The sequence below is a fragment of the Carettochelys insculpta genome, chromosome 2, assembly GCF_033958435.1.
Source record: "Carettochelys insculpta isolate YL-2023 chromosome 2, ASM3395843v1, whole genome shotgun sequence".
Classification (NCBI taxonomy): domain Eukaryota; kingdom Metazoa; phylum Chordata; order Testudines; family Carettochelyidae; genus Carettochelys; species Carettochelys insculpta.
In genome coordinates this window covers 146,192,759-146,205,813 of record NC_134138.1, presented here as the reverse complement: position 1 = coordinate 146,205,813, position 13,055 = coordinate 146,192,759, and the positions used below count along the sequence as shown (strand labels likewise).

Below are 13,055 nucleotides of genomic sequence, written 5' to 3'. Positions count from 1 at the left end.
AAGTTGAACATCGACGTTGCCGGCCCTGGAGGACGTGTAGACGTTATTCATCGAAATAGACTATTTCGATGTTGGCTGCACGTGTAGACGTAGCCTTAGTGTTCTATGATTCTATTACCCTTATTCTGAGGCACTCACTCCTTTCTTTCTTTAGACTCAGGAAGTTTATATTTCATGGTCACTTTCACTCAAATTGCCTTTAATCAGAGTTGCTCTCCTATTACTCATAATCAAGTTTAAAATGAATGTCCCAAAGGCTACATGTGCCACTTCTTGGAACAAAAAGTTGTCCCTGGTTACATTCCAAGATCTTACTGGAGACTTTGTATTTTGTCACAGTACTTTTCCAATGTCTGGGCAGTTAGTCTCCCATTGCTATCAGGTGTCCTGCGTTTTGGATATTTGCTTTAGAACTGCCCTCCATCGACTTCCTCTTCCTGATTTAGTTGTCTGTGGCAGTGTTTCCTAAAGTGTGGTAGGTGTACCACTGGTGGTGTGTGAAAAAGATTTCAAGGGGGAACATGGCAGAAAATAAATTACTTAAAATCAGGAGGTGAGCACTGGGAGAGGGGTTACGCTGATAAGGGTGAAGCCCTGAAAGGTGTACATGAATGTTTTAAATTTGGGAAATAGTGATCTGTGGTAGACCCCTATCATGTCATTACGCCTATTTTTTAATGCATTTTACCTTTGCCCAGAGGTTCTTGACTAGTCCGCCCCTCTCCTTCTTCTGGACCTCAGAACGTGTGTGTGTGTGTCCCCGTCACGTGAAATACAGCCCTTCCTCCCTTTTGAAAAACCTGTTCCTCTCTGTGCTAATGTTCCAGTCAAGAGGCAGCCCTCCAGGTCTGTCATACCAATTAAATCTTAATCTGTCTTGAGTACTGAAACTTTCTATTCTTCGTTTATTTCCCAATAGTCCTTGCATTTGTGTACAGACATCTAAAATTTTGATTAGACTTTTCTTACTGAATTCCTTCTGGGGATTTCCTTTGAGGGTGAAATTACTGGAAAATCTAGTAAAAGCCCCTGGAAATGCTAGAACAAATACAGAGTGTAAGTAAATGAGAGGATTTTTTTCCCTGAAATGGCTGTCAAAGGTATGGCCACTTGTACCTATATTTTTTTTAGAAACGCCCCATCCATTTCCTTTTCCTGATTTGCAGGTCAGTGGTAAATCCCATCATGACATTGCCGCTTTTTTAGGAGTAATAGGGAAGCTTAATGTGAAACGAAAGGAGGGAAACCTGTAACCTCCTTGGTGAGCTTACAGGGCAACAATTTTGCCATTGCTAGTGGGACAGAACTTAGATCAAATTATTTTCTGAGTAACGCTAAACTGAGACACTGAAAGAAGTCTGCTCTTTTCATCGCAATTATACCTGAAGTCAACTATTTTAGGAAGGTAATATTTGCCCTTTTAACATTATAGTCAAGGCCTGAGGAGTTTGCTATTCTCATATACAGGCTCATGAAAACAAAGGCCTGTGCTTTTGTCTCCTAAGGTGGGTTTTTCTGGATCAAAAAAAGGGAAAGCATCATTCCAATTTTTTTCAGAACATAGCAATTTTACTGGCACTTTATTGTGTTTTGGGGGGAATATGGATTGTTTTAGAATCTATTACAGATATTGAATACAAATTAAAATTAAATGCCTAATCTCTCTGATAGAATCTGATTAAAGGTTTTTAGTCTTGTAAGAAACTTTATGGTTCAACAGACCCAGAAGCTAAAATTGAATTTCATTGTAAAGTTGTATGATCACATTTCACTGACATTTTTGCTAGGATCTGGAAGATTCTGGTAGGTCTTACGTACTGTTATGGGCTATCTTTAGCAAACCTCCCACAAACATCAGATGAGAGTAAAAATTGAAGGAAGGCTCAAGAATTTCTTTTTTTTTTTTTTAATAAAAAATGTATGTAAGAATGCTGCACTGTGTACATGTAAACTTTAATCGTTATAAAAGAATTGCATATGTCGGTATAGAGCTAGATTTTGAAAAAAACATCTTGAAATACAGTGGGTCTTCTGCAAACAACATAAACTCTCTTCTTGTCAATAACCATTTCCAATAATTCCAGATTGTGTCAGGAAAAACACTTCATTCACTGAAAACAAATAAGATAATAGAGCCCATGCAGCTTCAATGCCAAGCAGTTTGTTTCTTCAGTTCTCTTTTGTAGTCTCAGTTGTCTCTCAAAACTTTTCAGTTTTGAAACTTGCAACTCCCATGTGTTAAACCCCTGAATCTGTATGCTTTGTATGCAAATACTCAAAAAAAGGAAACACATCTTTTTAAAATACTAGCAGAATGAAGTAATTTTCTCACGTCATTGTGTTTTCTTACCCTCAAATAGCACAGAAAATGTTGTTTAAAAGTTTGAGCAACTTTGTGATAAAGAAGGAAATGTTTTGTCTAATACAATATAACTGTATAAACTTGAAGCTATTGCAAAAGGTTACCTTGTGCTAATGAGAAAAGCTATGCAGAACCATGTAGTCATGTTGAGAAGAACACGTTAGAATCAAACTTGCAGAGTTTACACAATAAATATGGAACATGCCCCTTCTTAGAAATTGGCATCTGCTAGTATTTGAATCTGGGAGTATAGACTGTGTACGTTGTTTCTGGTTATTTTTTGTCTTTCAATTTTTCTTACAAAGTGAGCTCAGAGCAAACATTTCTGTAATCCTGACGACTTCATGACTTTGGCTTCCATGCGTCAGCAATCTTTCCGAGGCAGAGGGCCAAAATGTGACCTTTTGATCTCTATGGTGTGACTGCCAGTGATACTTTGTCACTAATAATCCTACTTACAACCGCTTCATTAATAAATAAATTAAGGTGCAGATCTTTACTCTTTGGGTGGTGGGTGATAGCGTTAGCTGGTCTTTTGTTAATTCACAGGCAGCATGGCTTTGAACAAGCTTCCAGATGTGCGGGGGACGAGGGGCAGCGCTGAGCTCCCGCCTCGCATGCAGATGAAAATTGGCTCACGTGCCACTTTCGGCACCTGTGCTGGGGGTTGCCAACTAGTGGCTTAACCTATGAAGAGGTTTGTCGGATTGCTATTTATGTGTTTAGTATTTGTAATCTTTCCAAGTAATTTCACTGTGTCGTCTTTATATGTTTTTTTCTTTTTATGATTAAAAAAAAAAATACCAGGACTTACTACAAAGAGTGGTCAGTGACCTCTAGATGTTTCAGGAGGTAATTCAGGAAAACTCAATCCACCTACTGTTGGGCATTTTGCAGCTGCTGGACCAAAATAAGGTGACTCTTGCATTAACAAAGCCTCAGTGGAACCAGCGAGATTGGTCTGGCATGCCCAGCATCCTGCTCTCTCATAACTGATGAGTGAGAAGCACCCTTTCATTCCAACAACGGGATCTGAATACCTGTTCTCCACCCTGCTCCTAACTCTTTTCTGTCCTTAATATCTAAGGACCATGCCATCAGAGGAGGGAGCCAGGAGACTGGACCTTCTGGGGAGATGTCCTATGCAGGCTTTCAATTCCACATCACCAAATACAAGGTCTTTAAGCAAGCTAAAAATAATAGGCATCAAGGCTAGATGGTGGTCATCCTAAAATGCTCAAATATGAGGGTGAAGAGTTCACAACCAAAGTATATTTATGCACTAAAATATGAAGAGAAGAAAGTTCCTGAAGAATGGACACTTGGTATTACCATCAAGCTTCCAAAAATGGAAGACCTAAGCAATGGCTCAATTTGGAGAGGAGAGAGACTTTTTCCCTCGCATAAAAAGGCTTAGCTATGATTGTGTTAAATAGGAGAAAAGGAAAAGTGCATGCCATTCTTTGCAAGGAACAATCTGGTTTTAGATGAGGTCATTCATTCTCAGATGTGATTTTCACCTTGAGAAGGGTTATTGAAAACATGAATTTCAAGTAACCCTCTGTATTTCATAGACTTTCAAAAGACATTCTATAGTTTAAATAATGTGGAAAATTGGTAGGCAGTACGGAATTCTGATTAAATTTATTAACATAATGAAGGAGTTACACTAACTCCAAATTTTGTGCTAAAATGGATAAAGGATTAAGTCATTTTGAAATTAAACCAGGGGAATGCAAGGGTGTGCTTCATGTCTTCATTTGTGTTCTTCCTCATCATCGATTATGGCCTCAAGCGATCTAAGAATAATCAATGTGGATTAAGATGGAATCATTCAAGATTATTCAATCTAAATTTTGCTGATGACATCACTATTCTATGTGAAAATGCTGAAGGAGGACTTGAAGCATGCACAAATTAAGTTGAAGGAATGATGGAAAAGGTAAGAATGCGATTCAATGTAAAGCAATGTAAAGCCATGGTAATTGGAGATATTGACTTAAACATCAAAATCAATGATGAAGAGCTAGAGAGGATAGATCAATTCAAATATCTTGGAAGCACAATAAGCCAAGGTGGCACATTCGCTGAGGAAGTAAGAATAATAAGAAATGCAGCTTTTTATAAACTTAAGAACATTTGGAAACTTAGTTTTATATGTAAGGATATGGTACTAAGCATCAACTGAGCTGTTGTTGTAGCTATAGCAACCTATGGCAATGAAAGCTGGAAACTTAAGAAAACATATGCTGAGCTGGTAGATGCCTTTCATCATAAGTGCTTGTGTAGAATATTACGAATAAGATATGAGGAGAGAAAAAAAGATGAGGTCATAAAAATGGCTAAAGTAAGGTCTCCTCTTACAAATTATTTGTGGTTAAAAACATCCATGGTAGGGCACCTGTTACAAATGGACCATAACTGACTACCAAGAGTGGCTGTTGGGTAAAAACTAGAAAATCTGACAAAAAAGAGGGGTAGATCTGGGATGATTTGGAAGTACAGGATTATTAAAGACATCTTCATTCAAAAGTCAAAATTTGGGATGCTCATACTGTCATCAATAACCAGATACAGTAAATCCTCAAAATGCACCACTTTGAGTTGTGCGTAACTTGCATTAACTCAGGTTAAGCATGACTCAAAGCTGCTCTGTAGCTGTCTGCCCACCAGGCTCTTCCAGCTGGGGGAAGCCAGGTGTGCAGACAGCCCCCACTGCTGGGGGAAGCCAGGGAGAAGCAGCGCCTGGCTCCCAGAGTGGTGGGGAGTGCTGCCTGGTTCCCATCTGCCCTGGGTTTGCAGTAGCTGGGAAACTGACTACCCCACCAGGGCTGGTCAGTTTCCTGACTCCTGCCAGTGGCAGGGAGATGGGAGCCGGGCTGCCACTTGGTTCCCATCTCCCTGCCAGTATTGGTACTTGGGAAACTGACCAGTACATGGCTGGTCAGTTTCCTGCGTTCCACAAGTTGAGGGGAGACAGGAACCTAGCAGCAGTCTGATTCCCTACTACTCTGGGAGCCAGGAAATTGACTGGCACTGGTGAGCTGAGCAGTTTCCCATCTCCTGCAAACCCAGGGGAGCCAGGAACCAGGCTGCCACCTGGCTCCCATCTCCCCTGACTTGTGCAAAATTTGAGTTATGCAGGGGTTGTGAGGAACACAACCACTACATAACTCAGGGGTGTACTGTATATGGTTCATAGCTGTCAGCATGAAGGACACATTTCCATGCAGATGTTCACCCCTCCTGCAGGTGATTGCTGTGGTTCGTCATGGGCTAGGAACTCAATTCAATTCCGTATCCTCCCCTTCAAACTAGTAACTGCACCCAGTGTGTAAGCGTTTTTTTCCATAGTGGTGAGATAAGAGGTTAAGGTCACACAAAGATATTTCTGTACTTGACATCTGGCTTCTGATAGGTTGATCTTGACAGTAGGTCAGGGTGACTATTCAGTAAGTAAGGTCTCAGAGTATGCAAACCCCGAGTACACAACCCCACTTTTACGTGGCTGACCCCGATTCTTACAGTAAGCCCTGGAAATGCGCGATTTCCAGTTGCACTTAAGTCGCCCCCCAGCTCTGGCTCAACCCCCAGGCTCCACACGGCCTCGGCTCAGCCCCGCCCCCCAGCTCTGCTCACCACCCATGCGTAGCTCCTGCTCACCCCCCAACCCCACCTCTGGCTCTAGCTCACCACCCCTCAGGCGCGACTCTGGCTCAACCTCCATGGCCCTGGTTCGACCAGGCCCCCCCATCCCCCACTGGCTCACCACCCATGTACACTCTGGCTCCCCCCACCACCCCAGTTCAAACCCCCCCAAGTGCAGCCCCAGTTCAAACCCCATGCTGCCCAACTCACCACCCCCATGCACAGCTCTGGCCCAACTCCACCCCTTGCCCCCCCTGCAGCCCTAACGCACCCCAGTCTTCTCCCATCTCCCATGGCCCCAACCCAGTGCCAGGCTTAAACCTCCTCAACTGCTCCCACCACCCCAGGACTTACCTTTCTGCTGCTTCCTCAGCTGCAGTACATGTGTTCTATGGGGGAAAAAGCCGGACTCCAGCTTACGTGAAAGTGAGGTTACGAGAGAGTGTGCGGAACAGAACCCTCACGTAACTTGAGGATCTGCTGTGTATCGTTCAAAGCCTGGCAACCTTGGGGATCTGCATGAACAGAGTAGAGTCTGTTTTGTCCCCACATAAAGGCAGTAAACTTTGAGGCCAATGTTGGTCACTGTACAAGAGCCTTCCTGTGCAGAAAGGTTTCAGATGATACACAATCTACTTTCTTTGATTTCCTGTGCTACAGACATTCATGGCGAGATGCCTGAGGTACAGCCTTCACATCAAATGGCAAGACTTTGTCACAAATGGGGAGCTTGGGAACAGAATAGGACAAGAACTACTCAACCTTCAAATCAAAAGAAGAAAGTGGGGATGGCTAGGCCACACTCTCAGAAACCCATCATCCAACATAGTCTGTCGAGAGGGTCTACCGAGATTGAAGGACTACAGCTGAGGTACTCCTAGGGTTAGCTAGAAGTTTTGTCCCAAGACAGAGTGAAGTGGAGGAGATGTGTAGATTACCTGTGCTCCACCTGGAATACAAGTGTTTAAATCAGGTAAGTCAAGGACTACAATGAGATGTGCCTGTCACTCTTGACTCATATGACTGCCTGTACTTTCTTGACACTCTTTGCTAGGCTTTGTCTGTATTTTTCACAAGACAGGCTCAATACAGTTTACTCATCCAACAATTCCATGGTGACTCATCCTGTCAGCATCATCACCTCCTTCGTTTGGTGGTCAAATTCAGGCATGGTACAATCATGAGTTCCCTTCAACATTCCCACTCCCATGGATACTATTGTATCTGATGGATCCTGTCTGGGACAGGGTCAACAAACACCGCTTGTTAAAATTTCCAGACTTGGGTACATAGTGCACATACATACCCATGTCTGGAATACAGATGGGGACCACACATTTTAATAAGCTTGCAGTTATAATAAATAAATCTCCACTACTTCCACTAACCTTCAAAATGTCATCTTACAAGTAGCAAGAAAGTTTTTCATGAAATTCAGGGTTGCAGGTTATTTCACCTTGCTTCAGTTGACTTCAAAGAATTGCAGACAGGACATTCCTATTTGTCTGTACTGAAAGACAGAATATTGGATTTCTGTTCTTTGTCCTGCTTCTGATGCAGTAAGTAACCTTGTCAATGGAGTGACCTTGTCTTAGCTTTTTGAGCCTTTGTTTCCCTGTCTGTAAAATGGAAATATGTGCTCGCCTTTTGTAAAATGGTTTGAGATCTGTGAATAAAGAGGGCTATAAACAGCATTTCTTGTGCTCTGGCTTGTAAAAACTCTGAACAGGGATTGTGGGCATGTTTGAGTCTAATGAAAGTGTTCACAAATATGATTTAAGAACACTTCAATTCTTTTCTTTCTGTGACCAGTGAGGTGTGTCCTTATCTGTAGTATTGTTCTGTTTTATATTTCAAAAGGTGTAAAGTAAGTCACAAAGATGATATCATCCACATTTTAGCAAGCCTTATTACTTTCCGACTTTTTTCAATGTCCTGATTGTTTCCAGAGCTCATCAGAACTATGGCAGAAACTGCAGAAATAGCAAAATGAACTATGCATGAAAAAGAATGTTTGTTTAAAAAACAGTCAGTTATGGCTCAAAGTATTACTACTTTTTCTCAGTGCTTTTGCATGAGAAATCGGTTTCACTCTTCCCACCACCAGCCATGCCTGTGAAAACACTCTGAATGGGTGGGGGCTTTTAGTCAGTTGTGTGTAACTTCTATCCTTAGCACTGCTCTTCAAATGTTTTTTGTTGAGAGTAAGTTGCACATAACTGACAAGGTGACCTTTCTGCGCTAGTAAAGCACAGCTGCCCCAAAGGTCAGCATGAGCAATTCTCTGAATGCCAAGCTCACTGCATGTAAACTGGCCGCTCCCTTCCTGGGGTTAGAATAGCTGACTGGACTGTGTTTCCTTGAATCTAGACATGCATCTCTCTCTTTGATGACTTCATCGGTAATAAGGCTCAGTGCCAAAGAAGCACTCACACTCACACTCACAGTAAAACAGTCAGTATTACATTCCCCACCTGGCTTTTAAGGAGTGGACATGCAAAGTACGTGGCCAGAAAACCTAAGTACTGAAGTACTGGAAGTAGGGCTGCTAAGCAGCTGACTTCGGACCAGAATGTGGCTCTGGTCAGCACTGCTGATCAGGCTCCTGGAAATCTGGTTGATGGTGCAGGGAGCTAAGGCAGGCTCCCTGCTTCATGCACTTCCCCAATTTATTTCACTCTGGCTCCTAGCTGGAGACACAGCCACCAGCACTCTGTGCACTGCCCCCTCCCTTTCACCCCAAGGGCCAGCTCCGCAGCTCCCATTAGCTGGGTGCAATTGGCAGGCAAGTGCAGGAATGATGCCGGTGGAGGGGGACAGCATACAGAGTCCTCATAACCACACCTGCACCGAGGAGTGGGAGGCAAATTCGGGCCACTTCCCTGTCCTCCCTCACTAGCTCTTACAGGGGCAGGGGTCATCAAGGCTCTATCTTGAGCACCATGAAGGCACAACTCCAGGGGACACCCAGACCCACCCAACAGATGCTGCTATGGGAAAAATTTTCCAGCTACCATGCACACACCTGATGGGAATAGACATAAGCAATACATTTTGAAGAACAACAATGACGAGAAGGTGAGTAATTGGGTTTGAACTCTTACGTTGTGAATTCTCTAGAGTGAGACAACAGATCTGCATGTTGCACTGTACGTATGAAAGGGTCTTTATAGAATGCACCCAAGGCCAGTTGGTACAACTTGTTGGATTTGTACCACCCCCAGGATTGCTGGTACAGTTTGCATTTTATATATACTCTTTTGAAACCACATATCCTGAAAACTAAACAGCTGTGTTGGTATCTACACTCTGCAGTCCAACTGGTCTGTTCAAACTGATATCATTGAGAACAGTTCCAGGTTAGCCGCTGCAGCACAAAAGACCTAATGTGAGCCAGATCTGTGTCCAAAATATATTCGCATTATGCAAGCATTTCCTGTTCAAGGTGACCATCAATCAAACCAGAAAACTGTTTCTACAGCAAAAGATTTCTATAAAATCCATGTTTAGGGCCTAACATAAAGTTTCTTCATAAAAATAGATGTGGATGGTAAAGGATGCATTAATAAATTGAGGAACAGGGAATAGAAAGACTTCTGGAAAATAGAGTGGGATTTAATAATACTGTAAACTTATCTTGATATCTCCTCTTTTCCATTAAAAGAACGCTCCATCTGTTTAGCTTTACTCTGTGATTTGAAAGTTCAGACAGCAAGAAGCAAAACAGGAATTGCTGGTCTGATTTTTCAGAGGTGCTGCGCACCTGCAGAGCTAAGCCACTGTGATCAATTGGTGTTCAGCACTTCTGAAAATGATTTCATATGTTTTGATGTTATATGGACATCTCACAACAAGTGTCGCAAACATGACTTTCCAAGGTGTCAGCGATCTGTTGTAAATCTGTAATGTTGATTGTACAATCACTATAGGTATTAATTTACAAAGGGCATCCAGTACATAAACTTAAAATATCATTTTGTATTTCCTTTTAAAGCTTTAAAAAAGTATAGTCTTCATTTAAGAGCATAAACTGAGTGTCGTCTGGGTGACAGCCTACCAACACTAAGAATACAATGGCTACTAATGCTTGCACAAAGGGATTGGCTTTTCTGAAGCATTATGGCTCACTACAGACTAATTTTGAAATAGATTTCAGAGTTTATATATTAGTCCCAGGAGAATTCTGTGCCAAGAAATAGAAATTCTGTGCTCATTTTAAAATTCTGCATATTTTGTTTGTCAACATAACACAGTGTAATCACACCAGTTTTAATTATTTTGGTAAAATTTTTCAAAATACCTGTCAGCAAGTATGTCTAAGAGTACAAAGAATGAAAAAGATTCAGAATTTTTTTGACAGATTCCTTGCAAGGCCTATAAGTTCAGAACTCTGAGTAATTAGTTTAAATTACAATACGCAGCTGTGTTCTCTCCCATCCCCAGAAGCGGTGCTATGAGTTTGGGGGTAAGGTGTAATGGAGGAGATAATGGAGCAGAATGGAGCAGGAAGGGAGTGTGTTGCATGTCGATGGGAGAAATATGGAATAGGTTTGGGGTTTTGCTTGGTTGGTTGGTTGGTATTTTTTTTTTTTTTGCTGGGGGGGGCTGTGGTTTGGAAAGGATTGTTAGGGAGCCTCCCCCAGTGCAGACCTTCACTGACCAATGGCCTCTCCATCCAGCACATCTGGCTTTGTCCTTGTGTCTCTTCTTCCCCCATATGTCCTTGCATCCCTTCCCTCATCTCTACTGAGACTCCCCCATGTGTCCCTGCACCACCTCAGCCAGTCCATTCCCTCATCCCCGTCACCCTGCTCCTTTACTCCCATTCAGACCCTCTCTGTTTGTCCTCCCCCAACTAGCCCTTACAAACCCCAGTCTTTTTCTCCTAGCAGTCTCATGTGCCCCATGCAGTCTGTCTCCCACATCGTCCATCTCCTTGTGTGACCTCCCTCCACCAAGGCAGCCTCTTCTCTTCACTATCACAGTTTGGAAGGGCCCAGAATTGGCTGCTGTCTTCTAGTGCCACTGTGCCCCTTTGGGCAAAGGGCATAACTGCAGCAATTTTCCCACAGGAGTTATTTTCTGCAGAAAAAATATGCGCAGCACAGGATTTGTGTGCGCACGGTGGCACAGAATTCTCCCAGAAGTAACGTATAAGACGTGCCTTTATCTGAGTGGGTTCTCATCATGCCGAGCAAATCAGGCACAGTTTTCCCTTCAACCTTCCTTCCTACTGTGTTTACATTCATTCTCTATACACTGAGTGGAAGTTCACTATCTATATCACAACTCTCATTGTGCTAGCTGGCCTTTAGTTATTGATTGCACTCGCAACTCTGGTTTTAAAAATGCCCCTCAAGCTTTTCCTTTTTCCAAGATGATCAATCCACTACTTCTAATTTGTCCTCCGCTCCTTTCTGAAAAACTCTGCTGGATCCCATGCTTGTAAGTATTTCAGTACATCTCTGGTACATGGGTATAGCTAGTCATGAGAACGTAGAACTTTGATCCACATTAACCAGAGCTACATGCATATGAAAGAGGAGAAAGTAGATCACAGAGTAGCAAAGCAGATGCCGTGAAAAGGGGAACTCTATCCTCTGAACTTTCTCAGCTGCTGAATTTGCCTTGTAAGTTTTCTTTCTCTTGAAAGTGAAGAATTAAGAGTTAATCTGGGGTCCTGTAAAGCAGAGGGCTTGTGGTGTTAGTCCCTGTAAAACAGAATGAACTACACTTATAGAAGTAAATAGCCTATTGGCTACCAGCCATGCAACTCTTCCAACAATTACTTAAGGCTCTGAGTTGTAAAAATAATACTGCTGGTATCTAGGATGTTCTTTTTGAATTATGCAGTGGAAATCTGTGTCTATATACACTAGGATTTGCATATTTTTAATCGTTGGCTGGGAAGACTAGCTATAAAAACTGGCATAGTGGTTGATGCATAGCTCCGTACTAGCCTTTAATTGTAGTTGCCACCATGAGCAGCAAAGCAACATTAGAAAAGATTATTTCTCTCTTGAAAATGGATTTTAATCCTTCCTGCCAGAAGTCTTACGCGTCCTTTATTCCCTAATTCCAGAGTTCTGTCCCTTCTTCCAGTCACTTAAAAAAAAAAATCATCAATTTAAAGGAATCTGTTCCCAATCCTACAACTCTACACCCAGACCTGTCCTGAACATGGAAATAAAACTATCACCACCTACTAGCACCTCTAATAAAAAGCACTCCAGATTCTGCATGGATTTAGTATAATATATTCAAATGAAACAATCCGTCTCTTAATGAACTTGGATCAACAGGTTTAAAAACAAAGCTCTTATGTATGCCTCAACTGCATATGCTCTGTTAATAGTCTCCCATCATAAAGGGACATTCTGGCTTTAATGGAATTTTATCATCCTTCCAAAATTTTGAATGTAATAGAGATTTTCTTGCATTTAGTGAACTTTGGCTGTAGCTCACTCCCAATTAAAAATCCAAACATTATTTTGTTTTGCTTTGGGCAAAGGAAGGAGGGGAAGCATTTAAAATACAGGAGACAGACAAATTGCTTTTCTAAACAAACAGACTAATTGCTCTCATAAATGTAGGCTTCTCATAATTCAACAGCAATAGTGTATGGAAGTCATATAAATAGGGTGGACTGGTAACGGTTACAGTTGCATCCAATAAAAGGACTGGATTCAACAAGGCTCTGAAGTGTTTGGTTGTGTATTTTTGGAGCCTCCACCAAGTTTACATTCTATCTGGTGTTTTTCTCCTTGTGTTTATAACAGACAAAGGAGCTGGCTCCAGGAATTTCTCAAGAGGAAGTTAGTGGCAGGCGTAGTTATGGAGAGACAAAAACCCAAAGGTACAAAGTGGCTTGTGGACGGACAAACATGAGCACTGCTATTATGTCTAATGTGTGATCTTTGAAAGTTAAGAGTAATCGTTATACATAATACATAATAATTTGTAAAAAGTCTCGTTTGGTACCAATTCATAGTATATCTGCTAATTGATGTCCAGTTGCCAGACAAGCGTAATTTAGTGGCCTGGA

At 42.0% G+C, this 13,055-nt stretch overlaps 1 protein-coding gene across 3 annotated transcripts in view; it reads left to right on the top strand.

The window, feature by feature from the left end:
• FBXL7 (F-box and leucine rich repeat protein 7) overlaps positions 1-13,055 on the top strand; it is a 276,063-nt gene that overhangs the window by 226,551 nt on the left and 36,457 nt on the right. For 2 of the 3 annotated variants that reach the window (XM_074987828.1, XM_074987829.1), the window contains exon 2: positions 12,790-12,866. The exons of the other annotated variant lie outside the window; for it this stretch is intronic. In XM_074987828.1, the coding sequence (XP_074843929.1) occupies positions 12,845-12,866 (22 nt within the window). In that variant the 5' untranslated portion in view covers positions 12,790-12,844. The remainder of the gene's footprint in view (positions 1-12,789; positions 12,867-13,055) is intronic. 3 annotated transcript variants of the gene reach the window in all.